At 39.3% G+C, this 19,854-nt stretch overlaps 1 protein-coding gene across 1 annotated transcript; it reads right to left on the reverse strand.

Annotated features, from left to right (window-relative positions):
• Positions 1-2,229: 2,229 nt before the first annotated feature.
• LOC142554678 (uncharacterized) lies at positions 2,230-17,676 on the reverse strand. The gene is made up of 5 exons (XM_075665343.1): positions 16,782-17,676; positions 16,262-16,616; positions 2,840-2,970; positions 2,516-2,573; positions 2,230-2,401 (listed from the first exon to the last, which is right to left on the reverse strand). Exons 1-5 carry the CDS (start codon positions 17,674-17,676, stop codon positions 2,230-2,232), a joined length of 1,611 nt encoding a protein of 536 aa, XP_075521458.1.
• Between the last annotated feature and the right edge of the window lie 2,178 nt (positions 17,677-19,854).

The raw sequence follows: 19,854 nt of genomic DNA on the forward strand, positions 1-19,854 counted from the left end.
TATGTCTGTATGTGTGCATAACAACAGGTGGGGCAGGATCAGGGTCGCGACAGAGATGAGAGATGGACATAGCGTGGTGATCACGGGCGTAGCAGATGAACTAGATGTTGCACTTTTGATATGTACTGTATTTAATTACTGGTTTGTAGAATACGAATAAAACGAGGCATGTATATTATGTTTGTTGTAATGAAATGAATATAGAATTATCTTGTGTTTGAGTTGTAAACATTTGATTTAATGTTAAAAGCAAAATTTTGACCCGTAATTTTGAACAAGGATCCGATTAATTCTGAAAAGAATTGAGTTAGAACCCGGGTCCCCACATGCGCGGCCTGTTCTGCCCTCCCGGCGCACATGCGCGAATTCTGGCGCATATGCACGCTACATTCTGCCACAAAACTCATTTTTAACTTCCGAATTAGCAAAAGTGGTCAACATGAAAGTTGTAGCCCTATGTGTTTTCTTGAATCTCCCCAAATTTCAGGTCATTTGGAGGTCTGACTAAAAAGTTATGCTCAATCTCCTAACATGTGTCAGTGCAGGAACAACGAAACACACGACACACTTCGGGCCACTTTTGGCTCGTCTCCTTAATGATTTGAAAAAAACCCAAAACGTGAAAGTTGTAGCATTATATCTTATCTTTCTAATGGTTAAGGCCTCACACAATTTGGATCAATATTCAAATCATTATGCTAAAACCCGTAACAACTACCATAGTTTCGTCTCATTTCCTGCAGTCCTATACCAACTTTCATTACACTACTTCTACCTACACCTCTTACTACCACTATTTTAACACATATTTATTCTCAATACACCATAGAAAATATAAAACTCATGTTCAATCTCAATATTGATACCTCAATCATCACGTGAAATCTGATGAGCTAAATAACTATATAATAAACGACATAAACGCATTATTATCATTTGTACGAGTAACCGGGCATTACAATTCTCTCCTCCTTCAAAGAATTTCGTCCTCGAAATTTGACGTACCATATAGTTCGGGATATCTCTGTTGGATCTCGTCTTCTCGCTCCCAAGTTGCTTCTTCAATTGCATGGTTGCGCCACAGTAGTTTTACCAAGGGTATTTCCTTGCCTCGTAACACTTTTGATTTCCTATCGAGGATTTGGACCGGTCGTTCTTCATATGAGAGATTCGATGCAAGCTCCAATGGTTCATAATGAAGAACGTGAGAAGGGTTGGCCAAACACTTTCGTAGCAATGAAACGTGAAAAACATTATGAACATTTGACAAGTTCGGTGGTAAAGCAACTCGGTAGGCTCTGTCTCCTATTCTTTCCAAGATTTCAAATGGACCGATATATCTTGGACTCAATTTTCCTTTCTTACCAAAACTCAAAATGCCCTTCAATGGTGATATCTTTACAAATACATGGTCACCAACCTGAAATTCCAATCGACAACGTCGCACATCAGCATAGCTTTTCTGTCGTCTGTGGGCAGTGTGCATTCTTTCTCTGATCTTGGTTACCAATTCAGCTGTCTGTTGTACCAATTCAGGGCCTAATAATTTCCTTTCTCCTATTTCATCCCAATGTATTGGAGATCGACATTTTCTACCATATAATGCAGTATATGGTGCCATTCCAATGCTTGACTGATAGCTATTGTTATATGTAAACTCAGCCAACGGTAGTTTACAGTCCCAACTACCTGGAAAGTCAATAGTACATGCCCTCAACATATCTTCTAAGATCTGATTCACTCGTTCTGATTGTCCATCAGTTTGAGGGTGGAATGCTGTGCTGAATGACAATCGAGTTCCCATAGCATGATGCAAGATTTTCAAAAATGCAGATGTAAATTTGGGATCTCTATCTGATATAATGGACACTGGGATGCCATGAAGCTTCACTATCTCTTTGATGTATTCTTCAGCATATTGATTCATCGTGTATGTGGTCTTCACCGGAAGAAAGTGAGCTGATTTCGTAAGTCGATCCACAATAACCTATATAGCATTGAATCCTCTTTGTGTTCTTGGCAAACCAAGGATGAAATCCATTATGATATGTTCCCATTTCCACTCGAGAATGGGTAGTGGTTTCAGGAGTCCTGCTGGTCTTTGATGTTCAGTCTTGACCTGTTGACAAGTTAGATATTGTGCAACAAATTGAGCAATGTCCTTTTTCATACCTAGCCATCAAAATAATGGTTTCAAATCCTTGTACATTTTTGTGCCTCCTGGATGGATCAAGCATGAGCATTAATAAGAATGTCGGTTCTGATCGTTCCTTGATTTGGCACACACAATCTCCCTCGATATGTCCATATTCCTTCCCCATTCAATTCAAAGTTCAAATTTCCTTTTTCTTCATCTCGCTGCCTCAATTGCTGTAATTCATTATCTGCATAAACCTTAATCCTGTCTGCAAGCGTTGGTCGAATCATGAGGGATGATAACTTGATTACAGCCCCTTTTGGAATAACATCAATCTTCAAGTTCTGTAAATCCCATAAAATTTGTTCTTGTATTTACATTGCAGCAATAGAACTGGACTTTCGACTTAATGCATCCGCAACCACATTGGCTTTACCTGATGATAACACAATCATAATCTTTTACTAATTCCAACCAACGTCGTTGTGTCATATTCAATTCTTTTTGCGTGACTAAATATTTCAAACTCTTGTGGTCCGTGTATATTTCACACCGTTCGCCATACAGATAATGGCGCCATATTTTCAACGCAAATACCGTGCGCCATATTTTCAACGCAAATACCACTGCTGCCAGTTCTAAATCATGTGTGGGATAGTTCTTTTCATATTCTTTCAATTGTCTTGAGGCATAAGCAATCACCTTCCCGTGCTGCATTTAAAACTGCTTCTAAACCTTGTTTCGAAGCATCATTGTATACCACAAAATCTCCTGGTCCTTCTGGTATAGCAAGGACTGGTGCTGATGTCAATTTTGCCTTTAACTCTTGAAAACTGTGATCACATGCTTTGTTCCATACAAATTTCACATTCTTTCTTGTTAAACAGTCAAAGGCAATGCTATGTAAGGCTTGAGATTTATTAGTCTTCATTGACGTGATATTCGAAGACTTGAGTATGCATGACATGTAATGAGAGGCATTAAGTGAGATGAGATGATGAAATGTGGCAAGAAATGAAGACCGCACCCGCGCTAAGGAAGCTACCGCACCCGCGGTTGATGGACAGAGAGTTGGGACATTTTTACAGTAGCCATACCGCACCCGCGGTACCAGAAAGAACGCACTCGCGGTGCAGCTACAGTAGGGTCACCGCACCCGCGGTCGACATTTATGAATTTTTTTGAAAGGCATGCCGAAGCTTGAGCGCACCTGCGGTTGAAAGAGACCGCACCTGCGGTGCTGCATGCGAGAAATCCACCTTTGTTTCTTATGATGACACATGGCATATATATATATATAGAATTGTGCTGAGTCTTCATTTTGAGCATTCCAGCAGACCAGCAACGAGAGAGAAAGGGATTTCCAAGCTTTCCTTTCAACTTTATCACTTGGTTGTGTAAGATTTATCCATCCAAAGTTTAATCCAAGTTGAGATTCTTGTTCCTCTTGACAAAGGTTTCAAAAGGGTATACTTTTGATATCTTTTCAACATGATCTAGATTCCATGTGTTAAAAGAATTATAATATGATGGTTATATTGTGTTCTTGACATATTGAGCATAGTATATTCGCAACCGGATCGATTATCGGATGGCGTATGCTATTGATATGAATTTCAGCATATATTGTATATAAGACTATACAGATTTCAGAAGTTATGTATGCTTTTGATGAAGATTATGAGTTGTGGATATGGATTATGTTGTTATTAAGTTACCGGTATCACAAGATTATGCCGTTGTACCGTCGAGGGGTATCGAGATTTATTATTGATGCATATATGTGTTGAATGGAGTTGTATCTTGATAGAGTACATCTATACATTGCCATTTCAGATTTGATTGACAGACTTGATATTCGACTTCGAGATCTCGATTGATTCCAACGACAAGAAGGTATAATTCATGTTTTGTTTGGGGAAGACACAACTCAAATGAGATTCAATTTGAGTTTCCCAACAAAATCACATACTTGTTCTGTTTTTACTTTATATTGATTTATATATATGTACTGAGATAGGAGTGTCATTGGTAGATACGCCAATTTTCTAAACGTTCGGTAATATCGATGCTTCGGATCAGATTCACTCCGATTGTAGATTTCGATACAGATCAGACCGAAGTTTAGGAAAAAGATGTAACGCCACCCCGATTGGGAGAGTAGGTGGTAGACCTGTTACATCTTATTCACACCGGGATCCCTAGACTTAGATACGAGTCGAGTTAAAGAGTAAGGGTCAGATTTTTTTATCTGTATTCATTAATGTGTCATAATTACTGATTATGTGTTATGATTTGTATTAAACTGCATGACATTCATGTATACATGTTTTATACTGGGATTTATTCTCACCGGAGTATCCGGCTGTTGTCTTGTTTTGTATGTGTGCATGACAACAGGTGGGACAGGATCGGGGTCAAGAAGATGATGAGAGAAGATGAGTTAGAGTGGTGATTCTGGACTTATTGTAGACTTGGTTTAATATTTGAAATTTAGTAGTTGAACCTTAGACTAGTTTGAATAATTGTTGTACATTATTGTACTTTTATACTGAGATATATATTAGTTAAATTCAATTACGTTCCGCACTTACATTCTTAAAAAGAAAAATTTTTAGACCCTGTTTATCTTAATTGATAATTAAATCCTGAAGATGAGTAGCGTCCGGGTCCCCACAACAGGTGGTATCAGAGCGATAGATTCTTTAGACTGAGATAGAAGAGAATGAGCGGGGTAGATTGAGTTTTCTTTCCTTGCATGTGATTGCTAGCATGAGATTTATTTTAATGTTGATTTACATTATGTATGCTAGCATGATACTATGATTTACTGCTTTAAAATACATGTTTACCTGATTATCCGATTTGAGTTGGTATTATGTATTATTGAGAATGAATCAGATCTGATTCATGATCAGCCGTGAGATGATCCGAGAAAGAATGGAACAGGTTTGTAGTATTTGGATTACTAATGGCTTTGGTAATCAGATATACCTCCTAGAAGAATTCCAGAACGGGACAGTACTTCGGTTGAACAGATAGATATATCAGAAATTCCGATGGAAATACAGTTGAAGAAATTTCAGCCCTTTCAACCGCCGATTTTGAGGGGTACTGAGATGTCTGAAGAGTGTCAGAATTGGTTAGATGACATAGAACTGTTGTTTGATTTGCTTAAGTATTCAGATGAACAGAGAATTAAATTGGTGCCCAACCAGTTACGAGAGGCCGCCAGGAGTTGGTGGATTACAATCAAGGGAGTATTAGAACAACGTGGTACTGTGATCACGTGGGAAGTCTTCAAAGCTGAATTCTATCGAAGATTTTTTTCAGTTTCGTACCGAGAAGATAAAAGAGCAGAGTTTGAGAATTTGAGACAAGACCAACTGAATATTGATGAATATGTTGTTAAATTCTCTACTCTACTGCGTTTTGTTCCTCAGATAGCTCGAAATGATGAAGCTCTAGCTGAGCAGTTCATCAAAGGATTGAATTCAGAGATAGTTGCATTGATAAATATGCAGCGACCTTACCATTTTGCTGATACTTTGAGTAGGGCAAAGAGAGCTGAGGTAAGTCTGATTCAACAACGAGAAAGGTTAGATGTGATTTAACTCCCGAAACAGCAACTCCCTCTTAGATTTGATAAAGGCAGTACAGTGGAAAGCAAGATTTGCTGAAAGCTCGAAAGAAACAGTTTAAGAAGTTAGGGACCGGACTAAGTGGTTCGTCTAGCTCCAGTGGTTCCAGCCCGAGTTATACTGGAGTATATTGCAGAACTTGCGGAGGGAGACATCCCACAGAGCAATGCCAGGGAGTGACTGGTAGTTGCCATATTTGTAGACAGCCGGGACACTTTGCTAGAGTTTGTCCTCAGAGAAGTTCCCGAAGATTTTAGGGAGCAGAAGACCGAGGTCGAGTTAGATTATGATGTACTTGTGTTTCTGATTTGACCGCATTATTGATATTAATATGCTGAACAAGTACAGAACTATTGAAGATTCCTTCCAGAAAAATATAAGATTCAGACCAGATAGGGCTGATGAGTAGAAATTCCACGGTAAGGATTCTAGATCGAAATATTCAGTTCTGTCTATAGATTGATAAATCCTGTGTTCAGAGGTATTCTAATGATTTATGCTTATTATATCTATGATATGTAGATATATTCGCAGCGTCTGATCGATTGAATCAAACAAATGAAGATTGTATTGGATACTCTGAGAATTGTGATTATTGTATACAGAAACTATTCAGATAAGAATCTTGCTTGAAACAGATTGTATTCAGAATAAGCAATATCTGAAGCTAATATATCGATTGATTTTGACACAGTTGAGATTGTGATCAGTGACTGAGAACGATAACGCTAGCAGAAAGATTAGAAATTTCAGAAATGTCAGAAATTTATTTTTGGTCTGAGTTGGCAGATTATCTTATACGATTGTTGTTTTGGATTTGCTTGGGTATTGTTATTGTTCTAAAACAATATTTGAGACAGCTTATATTGTTTGAGGGCATATTATATTTGCAGATGGTATATAGCAGTTGATCAGAACGACATGAAGACGTGATTGATTAGTCAGAATTGACGATATTGCCAGAAATTGCCGTTTTATGAGTTTACTGAACTCACTAGATCAGTATAGATTAGTGATATTGTGAATCTGATTTGATAGTATTGTTATTCGGAGTCAGTGTGTGATACAGATTATTAAAAACCGAATCAGAGCTGAATTCGAGACTTTCGGCAGTTCAGAGATTTAACCAGAATGTTCATAACTTAAATTCGATAATCAGAGCAGGACATCGATCAGAGTGGCAGATATGTGATTTTTACTGTATGAGAATGATTATCGTATGATGTCAAATGTGTCAGATTTGCACGATAGAATTTGATATCGATAGTCAGAACCGAATACCAGGTATGTATTTTTTTTAAATTTATATTATTAACTTATTTGTTTGTACCAAATAGTTCGAATATGAAATGACAGGTAGTGTCCGAAACGCACCGTAGTAGATTCGGTTTCATTTTGGTGAATGAGAATGTATGATATCGAACAGATAGTTTTGACATAGACAGATTAAATCAGTTGTGACAGAATTTGTACTGAAATGTTGGCAGAATTTGTACTGAAATGTCTGAATCGCCAATAAATGAAGATAGAAAGATAGAAATCAGAAGAGTTATTACAGAATTGGTATATTTCTGACTAGACATGGGGAGTATAATTCGATGAATTTCGTAATAAGATCACTATAATACTTTCCAAATTGTGATATAATATGATTGTGATTGACAGATTGTTCAATCTATATCTATTAGTTTGTACAAGATGACGTACAAACATGACCAGATGACAAAGATCGATGTCAAAGAAATGGTCTGATTGATCAGAATGTTGAAATAGATTATATCAGATTGTGAATTTTGATGGAGTTTGTAATTGTGGCAGAACATACCATGAACTCATTTATATATTATCCACCGACTGACAGATAGCCAGAGTGTACTATCCGAATATTGAGAGATATCCAGAGAGTTGTAGTGCTGGATGTTAGCACTAGTTGATATGACATATTGTCGCTGTGTGAATTATTGTACGATAATAGTTATCAGATAACCAGATGGATAATGAAATAGTACAGACAATATATTGTACAGTGAGTACTGCAGATTTCTTTGGTATAAGAATAATATCTCGGAGATACCTGAGATAGGATCTGATACGATCAAAGATATGATAAAGAAAATGAAGCTGATTCAGGAAAGAATGAAAACCAGCTTCGAATGAACAGACTTAATATGCCGACGTCGGATGGTGACGATTGGTAATTGAAGTCGAAGATTTAATATATCCTTGACTGTGATAAACAGATTTGATAAAAGCTGATGATATTGATTTGGTATGAGCTGTTGATTGGTATATACGGATGTTGTATAGCCAGTATTGTGAGATTGATTCTGTCAGAGTTATTTCGAAGGCTATTATGATATTATACTCTTGAATTATTATTCCAATTTAGAATCACAGATACGTACAAGAAAGATATTTCAGAATAAAGACTATTCTATTATTGAAAATATAGTAAGTTGACAGGGCATCAAAGAGACTATCTGAAAGACAGAATTTGTCATGAGATTAAGATTTCAGAATGGATTCATTGAGATGAGTTTCTGATTTAAACTCTGTATACATTCCTTCTGATATGTCTGAATTGATTACTTGCGAGTTCGAGGACGAACTCAGATCTAAGAGGGGGAGAAATGTAAGGCTTGAGATTTATTAGTCTTCATTGACGTGATATTGGAAGACATGAGTATGCATGACATGTAATGAGAGGCATTAAGTGAGATAAAATTATGAAATGTGGCAAGAAATGAAGACCGCACCCACGCTAAAGAAGCTACCGCACCCGCGGTTGATGGACAGAGAGTTGGGACATTTTTACAGTAGCCACACCGCACCCGCGGTACCAGAAAGAACGCACTCGCGGTGCAGCTACAGTTGTGTCACCGCACCCGCGGCAAAAACAGGATCGCACCCGCGGTCGACATTTATGAATTTTTTTGAAAGGCATGCCGAAGCTTGAGCGCACCTGCGGTTGAAAGAGACCGCACCCGCGGTGCTGCATCCGAGAAATCCACCTTTGTTTCTTATGATGACACATGGCATATATATATATAGAAGTGTGCTGAGTTGTAATGCCCGAGAATTTGACTATTGTAATCTGAGATGATTTATTGATTATGAACTGAGGTGATTATAGCCGGGCCATTCCGAGATCAGACTGGGCAAAACATATGAAAAGTACAATGTTTGGACAGAACTGTTGGCGCCCGAGCGGTAGGAAATGACCGCCCGAGCGCCAGTGTTCAATAAGAATACCATTCGGGCAGAACCTGAGGCGCCCGAGCGGTAGAAAATTACCGCCCGAGCGCCAGTGGATAACAAATGTAAGTCACGGACAGAGGGTTCCGCGCTCGAGCGGTAAAGATCGACCGCCCGAGCGCCGACTGAAAGTTAAGAAAAACGAGACACATTTCTTTATCATGCAAATGGATATATATATATCATTCCTTCAATAAAAGGGACGAAAGAAAAGAAGGGAAATCAGAAGGAAAGAACCGAGAAATCTTTGGAAGAAATCCTTACGCCTTATAGTTTGATCCGTCCGTCTGATTTTGAATCCGACTTCGGTACTGTGTTCTTATCGACGTAGGCTACAATTGGACGTAAGTTTTGCTACGGTTTGATATGATTTAGAATTATGCTATTTTCAGAATCTGATAGGATTCATATATGATGTTCTTGATATGTTAGACATCGTATAATCGAAACCGGACTGAAGAATAGATACCATATGGGATTGTTATGATTTTCAGAGTTGAGTTGATTGAGATTTCATATCAGAATTGAATTGTTATCAAATATGAGATGTTAGAATTGATATCTGACTGATATGGTAGTGCTGGATATATTAAAATTATGACGTTATGTTGTTGAAACAGAATTTGATTAAATTCTGATTATATCCAATATTGATTGAGTGTTGTATTGATATCATACCCTCAATATTGTTGTCAGATTGAGTAGTGACAGGCTTGGGGTTCGAGACTTCGACAGAGTCAGAGTATCAGAAAGAAAGGTATAAATTAATGTTGAGTTGGGATTGCACAACTCGAGTGAGGTTTGACTCGAGTCTCCCTAAATCACATACTTAGTTTATTACATTGATATTTGTAATTGATGAGATTGATGTTTGTAGTCTATTGATTTATAGCCACTGCATGTATTGACTACTGATTCGCTAGTCATCGGCTGATTCGCCTAGTTACTGTATGCATGTATTGACTGCTGATTCGCTAGTCATTGGCTGATTCGCCAAGTTTCCGGCTGATTCGCCAAGTTACCGGCTGATTCGCCTGGCTATCGGCTGATTCGCCTAGTCCTTGACTGATTCGTCTAATTATTGGCTGATTCGCTTAATCCTTTTGACTGATTCGTCAATTCTGTGGCTGTTTCGCCCAGACACTGGATATAAGAATTATATCGATGCCGTTTAGGGTTGAGTCATTCCTATCGACTGAGATTTGATATAATTCTCAATATTCAAAACCGGGATCCCTAGATTAGGAATGAGTCGAGTCTGAGACGACGCGTTGTTTGAGTCGAGTCTGTGATGACTAGTTGATTTACAGTTTTATATCATTCATGTTTGTTGATTTGCTACATGTTAATGATAACTGTTACATGCTTTTGTATATGTTTCTATATGATTGCATGTTTACATTGTTTATACTGGGATTTATTCTCACCGGAGTTATCCGGCTGTTGTCTTGTTTTGTATATGTGCATGACAACAGGTGGGACAGGCTCAGGGTCGAGGAGATGAGGAAAGATCGTGATTAGAGTGGAGGCTCCGGACTTGGATTAGAGATAGGGTTGGACACTTGATATTAGCTGTTAAACCTTAGTTGAATAAATGTATGTAGTACAGGACTTGTACTTTTATACTGAGATGTATATATGTTTTATGTCCCTACGTTCCGCATCTTAAAAAAAAATTTAGACCCTGTATTACTAATTGATTAATTATTCCCAGAAAGTGATTAAGAACTTGATTAGCGTCCGGGTCCCCACAACAGGTGGTATCAGAGCGATAGATCCTTTAGACTGAGATAGAAGCTAGTGAGCGGGGTAGATTGAGTTTTCTTTCCTTGCTTGTGATTGCTAGTATGCTTTACTGCTTTATATAATACATGTTACTTGACTTATCTGATTTGATTGTGTAACATGTATTATTGGGAACGAATTTAAACCGATTCTCAATCATCAGTAAGATGATCAGAGGAGGGACTGAATTGAAACAGGTTTGTTGGATTGGGGTTACTAATCCTTTTGATATTCAGATATGCCTCCTCGAAGAATACCAGAACAGGGTAGCACATCGAATCCTCCAATGGATGTTACAGCCACTCCAATGGAGACATTATTGAAAAGGTTACAGTCGTTCAAACCACCGACACTGAAGGGTACTGAGACATCAGTTGAGTGAGAAAGTTGGTTAGATAACATTGAGATGCTGTTTGATTCACTGGAGTACAGTGATGAGCGCCGAATTAAATTGATTGGGCACCAGTTGCTTGATGTTGCAAAGAACTGGTGGATTACGATGAAGAAAGCCTTGGAGCATCGGGGTATGACTATTACTTGGGATGTATTTAAAACTGAGTTTTATCAGAGATTTTTCCCAGTGTCGTACAGAAAAGACAAGGGGGCGAAATTTGCCAATTTGAGACAAGGTCAGCTGAACATTGAAGAATATGTGACCAAGTTCTCTACCTTGTTGAAGTTTGCTCCACATGTGGCTGGAAATGACGAAGCCGTTGCTGATCAGTTCATCAATGGCTTGAATCCCGATATATTTACATTGGTGAACGCAGGGCGACCGAATAACTTTTCTGATGCCATGAATAGAGCAAAGGGCGCTGAAGCGAGCCTGATAAGGCAGAGAGGAGCTGCATCTGTTCCCCTAGAATCGAGACCACAGCAACCACCTCCCCGATTCGAGAGTGACAGTAGAAGTGGTAGAAAGAAAGATTTTCTAAAGGCTAGAGGAAAGCAGTTTAAGAAGTCTGGCGGCAGTTCTGCTAGCTCCAGTGGTTCCGAACAGAGTTATACCGGAGTTTACTGCGGAAATTGTGGAGGGAGACATTCCACTGAGCAATGCCAAGGAATACTTGGTAGTTGCCAGTTCTGCAAACAACAGGGACATTTTGCCAGAGTGTGTCCACAGAAGGGTTCTCAAGGATCCCAGAGAGCCGAATCATCTGGATCAGCGGCACAGTGGAGTAGACGATCAGCTTCTGTTCCTTCATTTCAGCCAGCACCATCTCAGTCACAGCAGAGGCCAGGAGGAAGCCAGACAGTTGGCCAGCCTCCTAGACAGCAGGCCAGAGTATTTGCTTTGACTGACGAGCAGGCTATGGAAGCATCAGATGATGATGTTGCAGGTAACTGTTCTTGATGTAGTTATCCTGCTTTTGTATTGATGAATACGGATGCTTCCCATATGTTTATTTCTGAACGATTTGCATTGAGTCATGCATTGCCTGTTGAGGCTTTATTCTACTGTAGTGTATCTCTTGACTAGTTGGAGAGAGTTTTTATATCAGTGAATTCTGTAAAATATCGTATACTACAGTAGGATGAGAATGAGATTGAGTTAGATCGTGTGGTAGCTGGAATTGTACTAGTGTTATCTGATTTTGGGACTGTATTACTGATATTAATATGCTGACCAAGTACAGAGCTACCCTAGATTAGTTCCAGAAGATGGTGAGAATCGGACCTGAGATGGCCAAGGGATGAATAGTGTACGATAAGGATTCTAGATTGAGAATTTCTTTGATAATCCGTACTACCTATGACTCGATTATTACAGAAAGGAGCAGAGAGACTCCTTATGTATTCAGTTGATTTACTGAAGTTGGATCTATCATTGGCTGGTTTACCAATGATAGGAAAGTTATTGATGTTTTCCCAATAAGACTTCAGATCTGATTTCAGTCAGAGAGATTGACTTTAACCTTGATTTGATATCAGAAACTGTTGAAATGGTGAATCCTGATTGAGACAGATTATATTCAGGGTGTGTTATATCTGAAGATGTTATATCTATTGAATTTAGCAGAGTTAAACCGGAATTAGTTGGCCGAGGTGGATATCAGTGTCAAACATTTGCGGTTTATGAGTTTAGCAGATCAGTACCGATGAGTGATGTTTTGAATCTGATTGAAGCTTGCTGTTGTTTTGAATCTGGGTTTGAATCAGGTAAGTAATACTGCCTTGTACAGAGTTTGTACTGGAATGTCTAATTACCTACAGATAAAGACAGAAAGATAGAAACCAGGAGATGGGTTATACCGATTATTGATACTTAAATAGAAATGAGAGTACATTTCTATGGATTGGTGAAGAAACTATCGAAATTTTCCTAAGACTGTGATGCGATGTGATTATGATTATAATTGATAGAATGCTTGAATCTGCATATATTAGGTGTACAGGATGATGTACAGATAAGATCAGACGATCAAGAGTTATGTCAGAAGAGTGATTAGACTGCATTGAATGCCAAAATTGACTATATCATACCATGATTTTCGGTTGATTTTGTATTTTTGGCATAATATATTATAAACTCCTTCACCTATCGTCTATAGATTGACGGATAGTCGGAGAAAACTATCCGGATACTGGAGAATATCCAAGAACGGTAGTGCTGGATTTTAGCACTAGTTGACATGATTCATTGTCATTTGTGAATTATCGTACAACAACAGCTATCATACGAGTATCAAGATGGCTCCTTTAGAAGCGTTGTACGGTAAGAAATACAGATCCCCTCGGTATAAGGACGGTATCTCTAAGGTCCCTGAAGTTGGACATGATAGGACCAAAGATATGACTGAAAAAGTGAAGCTGATTCAGAAGAAAATGAAGGCATCCCAGGATAGACAAGCCAAATATGCCAATGCTCGACGTAGACCGTTGGTATTTGAGGCTGGAAACCGAGTATTTTTGAAAATTTCACCTTTCAGATGAATTGTTCGATTTGGCAAGAAAGGGGATTTGTCTTCACGATAGATTGGGCCGTATGAGATTCTTGAAAAGATAGGAGATCGTGCCTATCGACTCACTTTACCGCTTTCATTATCCGGAATACATGATGTCTCTCATGTAATTTTATGGCAGAAATACATGCAAGATACTTCACATATGATTCAACCAGACGAAGTTGAATTGAATGAGACATTGAGCTATTTTGAAAAGCCGATTCAGATTCTTGATCGGAAAGAATAAGCAACTTAGAACGAAGACTATTCCACTTATGACGATCCAGTGGAGTCATAATAGCATTGAAGAAGTTATCTGAGAAACTAATCAGATCGGAGGCGGAAGTTTACAGAGTTATTTCACTGAGGTGAATTATGTGACCTAGCTTCTTCTGTTATACCTTCTAATGATATGATTTGATTGTCTGTGATTTCGAGGACGAAATCATATCTTACGGGGGGAGAAATGTAATGCCCGAGAATTTGACTTTTGTAATCTGAGATGATTTATTGATTATGAACTGAGGTGATTATAGCCGGGCCATTCCGAGATCAGACTGGGCAAAACATATGAAAAGTACAATGTTTGGACAGAACTGTTGGCGCCCGAGCGGTAGGAAATGACCGCCCGAGCGCCAGTGTTCAATAAGAATACCATTCGGGCAGAACCTGAGGCGCCCGAGCGGTAGAAAATTACCGCCCGAGCGCCAGTGGATAACAAATGTAAGTCACGGACAGAGGGTTCCGCGCTCGAGCGGTAAAGATCGACCGCCCGAGCGCCGACTGAAAGTTAAGAAAAATGAGACACGTTTCTTTATCATGCAAATGGATATATATATATCATTCCTTCAATAAAAGGGACGAAAGAAAAGAAGGGAAATCAGAAGGAAAGAACCGAGAAATCTTTGGAAGAAATCCTTACGCCTTATAGTTTGATCCGTCCGTCTGATTTTGAATCCGACTTCGGTACTGTGTTCTTATCGACGTAGGCTACAATTGGACGTAAGTTTTGCTACGGTTTGATATGATTTAGAATTATGCTATTTTCATAATCTGATAGGATTCATATATGATGTTTTTGACATGTTAGACATCGTATAATCGAAACCGGACTGAAGAATAGATACCATATGGGATTGTTATGATTTTCAGAGTTGAGTTGATTGAGATTTCATATCAGAATTGAATTGTTATCAAATATGAGATGTTAGAATTGATATCTGACTGATATGGTAGTGCTGGATATATTAAAATTATGACGTTATGTTGTTGAAACAGAATTTGATTAAATTCTGATTATATCCAGTATTGATTGAGTGGTGTATTGATATCGTACCCTCAATATTGTTGTCAGATTGAGTAGTGACAGGCTTGGGGTTCGAGACTTCGATGAGAGTATAGACGAAACGGATCAGATTAGGATATCCGAAAAGGAGATTGAATTATGAATTGAAAATGATATGACATGGAAGAGGATATGGGATAGCATGAACAAAGGTTGAAAACCAGTAGGCATCACGCACATGCGCGGAGAAAGGCGCGCATATGCGCAAAAGATCCTTCGCGAGGACAGAACACCTCGCGCATATGCGCGAGAAGGGGCGCGCATATGCGCGAGGCAAGTATGTGGGGTGATTGCCGAGACAGTAAGTCTCGCGCATATGCGCGAGACATGACGCGCATATGCGCGAGCAGGTGTATTCAGGAATGCCGAGTCCAGAGAGTTGGGCGCATATGCGCGGAAATGTGTCGCGCATATGCGCCAGCAGTTGGGAAGACACGCGCCGAGACTTAAGGTCTCGCTCATATGCGCCGGTTGATGTCACGCATATGCGCGAGACGTGTTGCGTAAAGAGTGAAAAATCCTTACGCCTTTTCTGAGAAATCCGTCCGTCCGATTTTGAATCCGACTTCGGTATTATGTTCCTACCGACGCAGGCTACAACTGGACATTGAGTATTGACAGGCTTTAAGTTCGAGACTTCGACAGAGTCAGAGTATCAGAAAGAAAGGTATAAATTAATGTTGAGTTGGGATTGCACAACTTGAGTGAGGTTTGACTCGAGTCTCCCTAAATCACATACTTAGTTTATTACATTGATATTTGTAATTGATGAGATTGATGTTTGTAGTCTATTGATTTTTAGCCACTGCATGTATTGACTACTGATTCGCTTGTCATCGGCTGATTCGTCTAGTTATTGTATGCATGTATTGACTGCTGATTCGCTAGTCATTGGCTGATTCGCCAAGTTACCGGCTGATTCGTCTGGCTATCGGCTGATTCGCCAAGTCCCTGACTGATTCGCTTAATCCTTGACTGATATTCGCTTAATCCTTGACTGATTCGTCAATTCTGTGGCTGTTAGACATTTGATATAGGAATTATATTGATGCCTTTTAGGGTTGAATGAGGATATTTGTTCTTCACGGTTACCTTGTTGAGTTCTCGGTAGTCAATACATAATCGCAATGATCCATCTTTCTTCTTTACGAACAAAACTGGAGCTCCCCACGGTGAGGAACTAGGTCGGATAAAACCTTTATCTAATAGCTCCTGCAATTGAGTCTTCAATTCTTTCATTTCAGTAGGAGCCATTCTGTATGGAGCCTTGGAAATTGGAGCTGTACCTGGAATTAAATCAATAACAAACTCCACCTCTCGATCAGGTGGTAATCCAGGCACATCATCAGAAAACACGTCAAGATAATCCTGAACCACATCAATATCCTGTAATTGCAAATTACTTTCCTTTCGCACATCAACCACTGAAGCTAAAAAACCCATACAACCTTTGTGCAACAACTTATTAGCTTGAAGGCAAGAAATAATAGGAATACCAATCAAAAAGCCTAGACCAACAAACACATCACTATCATAGTCATTGACCAAAAACTTCACCGTCTTACCCACACAATCAATGACCGCACGATAAGCAGATAACCAATCCATCCCCAAAATAACATCAAATGCAACCATCGGAATAACAATAAAATCATCAAACAGTAATCTATTACCCACTTGTATGGGACATGCCTTGATAATATTAGTGGCACAAATTTCATCCCCAGAGGGCAACACAATATTGAAGTATAATGGCATAACAGTAGGTTCAACAGATATAGAATGCATAAACACTTCAGACATAAAAGAATGGGTTGCACCAGTGTCAATCAATGTAATTGCTTCTTTGCCGTAGACTAAAATATTACCTGATATCACCGAAGAATCAGGATTAACACTTTCCTTTGTCATAGCAAAAATTCTGCCTTGGAATTTTCCTTTGCCTGAGGAGAGAGGACATTTCAATGCCGTGTGCCCCATCTCCTTGCATCTAAAACATCGTCCACTACCCACCAAACACTCACCCTTGTGTGGCTTTCCACACTTAAGACATACCTGTCGTTCAGTATCAGAAAAAGGTACAGGAGGTTTAGAGCGCTGCTCTATCTTACCCTTACCTTTGTGGCCACCACGAATATTTGCACTTGTACCTTGTCCTCTAGCTTGGAAAGTTTGTCTTCTTAATTGCCTCTCTTTCTCTATCTCTTGCTCATCATGCTCAGCTAGCAAGGCTCTCTCCACGATATCTTGATATGTGACCACCTTGTACACATGAACATCTCTTCGAATCTCTGGTTTCAAACCCCGAAAGAAATGTTCTCCTTTATCCTTATCGTTCTCAGCAATAAAAGGAACAAAAACACATCCTTCCTCAAACTTCAACGTATATTCAGTAACAGACAAAGCATCCTGCCTCAATTCCAGGAATTCCTTCACCTTCTTGGCTTTTACTTCGCTCGAGAAATATTTGGCGTAGAATAAATCTTTAAACTCGTTCCACTTTAATTCTTGAACATTAACTGTCACCTTGGTGGCTTCCCACCAGATACGAGAAGCTTTGACCAACATAAACACAGCACAACTTACCTTTTCTTGGTCAGTGAACTACAAATAATCGAATAAGGCTTCCAACGATTTGATCCATTCAAGAGCCACTAAGGGATCAGGGCCTCCAATAATATCAGGAGGGTTCATACGTCTGAAACGATCATAAACACCTTCAACAGAATTTTCCGTTCTGCCTTGACCTCTTCCTTGGCCACGACCCTGGGTCGTAGTTTGCATGCTCAATAACTGTTGAATTTGTTCGCCATGGACCTTTGCTTGCTCCTTCAATAACTTACTGAATTCATCTACCACTTTTGCAGTCTTATCGGGGGTCCTATCATCCCCTTTAATATTCTTTCTCTTGGGAGGCATATCCTACACAATTGCTCAAGCCATCTTCGCTGTTTCATATTCAATTCTGACTGTGAAAATAAATATTTCAGGCTCTTGTGATCAGAATAGATCTCGAACTTCTCACCATATAGATAATGTCGCCATATCTTCTAAGCGAAGACAATGGCCGCCAATTCAAGATCATGAATTGGGTAACGAGTCTCATGTGGTTTCAGCTGTCTTGAGGCATAAGCAATCACATGTCCTCGCTGCATCATAATACAACCCAATCCTCGATGAGATGCATCACAATAAACCACAAAATCACCAGTACCTGATGGGATAGTCAGTATCGGTGCACTGGTCAGTCTTTTCTTTAATTCAAGAAAACTGGTCTCACATTCTTCAGACCAAACAAATGGAGTATTTTTCTGAGTCAACTGTGTAATCGGCTTGGCAATACTGGAAAAATCTTTAATAAATCGACGATAATATCCTGCCAAACCCATAAAACTACGAATCTCGGGTACTGAAGTCGGTCTCGGCCAAGAAATCACTGCCTTCCTTAACCTTACTGGGATCAACTGATATACCATCTCCGGATATAATATGCCCCAGAAATACAACTTGTCTCAACCAAAACTCGCATTTTGACAGTTTAGCATATAATTTCTCAGCCCTCAGAATTTCCAACACAATTCTTAAATGCTCATCATGCTCAATCATATTCTTCAAATAAATCAAGATATCATCAATGAATATAATAACAAAATCGTCAAGATACCTCTGAAAGACACGGTTCATCAACCCCATAAATACAGCCGGTGCATTCGTCAAACCAAATGGCATGACAATAAATTCATAATATCCATACCTGGTTCTAAATGCGGTCTTTGAGATATCAGAATCTCTGACTCTCAGCTGATGGTATCCAGATCTCAGATCGATCTTGGAATATACAGATAAACCCTGCAACTGATCAAATAAATCATCAATACGAGGCAAAGGATATTTGTTCTTTACCGTAGTCTTGTTCAGTTGCCGGTAGTCGATACAGAGTCTCATCGAACCGTCTTTCTTCCTCACAAACAGTACTGGAGCACCCCAAGGAGACATACTTGGTCTGATATACCCCTTGGATAGTAAATCTTCCAACTGTTCTTTCAACTCTTTCAACTCAATCGGTGCCATTCTGTACGGAGCCCTCGAAATCGGAACTGTACCTAGCATTAACTCAATGCTGAAATCGATCTCTCGAATCGGAGGTAATCCAGGAATCTCATCTGGGAAGACGTCAGCAAACTCACACACCACTGGCAGGTCTGCCAATGATGGACTCGATTTCAGTAAATCAACTGAATACACAAGGAATCCCTCTGCTCCTTTCTGTAACAATCGAGTCATAGACAATACGGATATCAAAGGAATTCTCGATCTAGAACCCTTACCGTAGAATTTCCACTCATCAGCCATATCTGGTCGGAATCTCACAATCTTGTGGAAACAATCAACAGTCGCTCTGTACTTGGTCAGCATATCAATCCCGATAATACAGTCAAAATCAGACAATCCAAGTACGATGCAATCTAACTCAATCTCATGCCCATCATACTGTAGTATACAATGTTTTACAGAATTCACTCATATTAAACCTGTCCCCAACGGAGAAGAAACAAACACTACAGACGATAATGACTCGATAGGCAAAGCATGACTCAAGGCAAATTTCTCAGAAATAAATGTATGAGAAGCACCAGTATCAATCAATATATAAGAAGAGTAACCAGAAATAAAACAGTTACTTGCAACAACATCATCTGGTGCCTCCTGAGCCTGCTCCTCTATCAAAGCGAATACTCTGGCATG

Source organism: Primulina tabacum, chromosome 8 (assembly GCF_025594145.1).
Source record: "Primulina tabacum isolate GXHZ01 chromosome 8, ASM2559414v2, whole genome shotgun sequence".
NCBI classification, from domain to species: domain Eukaryota; kingdom Viridiplantae; phylum Streptophyta; class Magnoliopsida; order Lamiales; family Gesneriaceae; genus Primulina; species Primulina tabacum.

Coding starts and splice junctions, on each gene's coding strand:
- LOC142554678 (XM_075665343.1), bottom strand. CDS start 17,676: ATGTTGGTCAAAGCTTCTCGTATCTGGTGGGAAGCCACCAAGGTGACA. Junction 16,617..16,781: donor GGCATGTCCCATACAAGTGG/GTAATAGATTAC, acceptor TTGTTGGTCTAG/GCTTTTTGATTGGTATTCCT. Junction 2,971..16,261: donor CCGTGGGGAGCTCCAGTTTT/GTTCGTAAAGAA, acceptor ATGTGATCACAG/TTTTCAAGAGTTAAAGGCAA.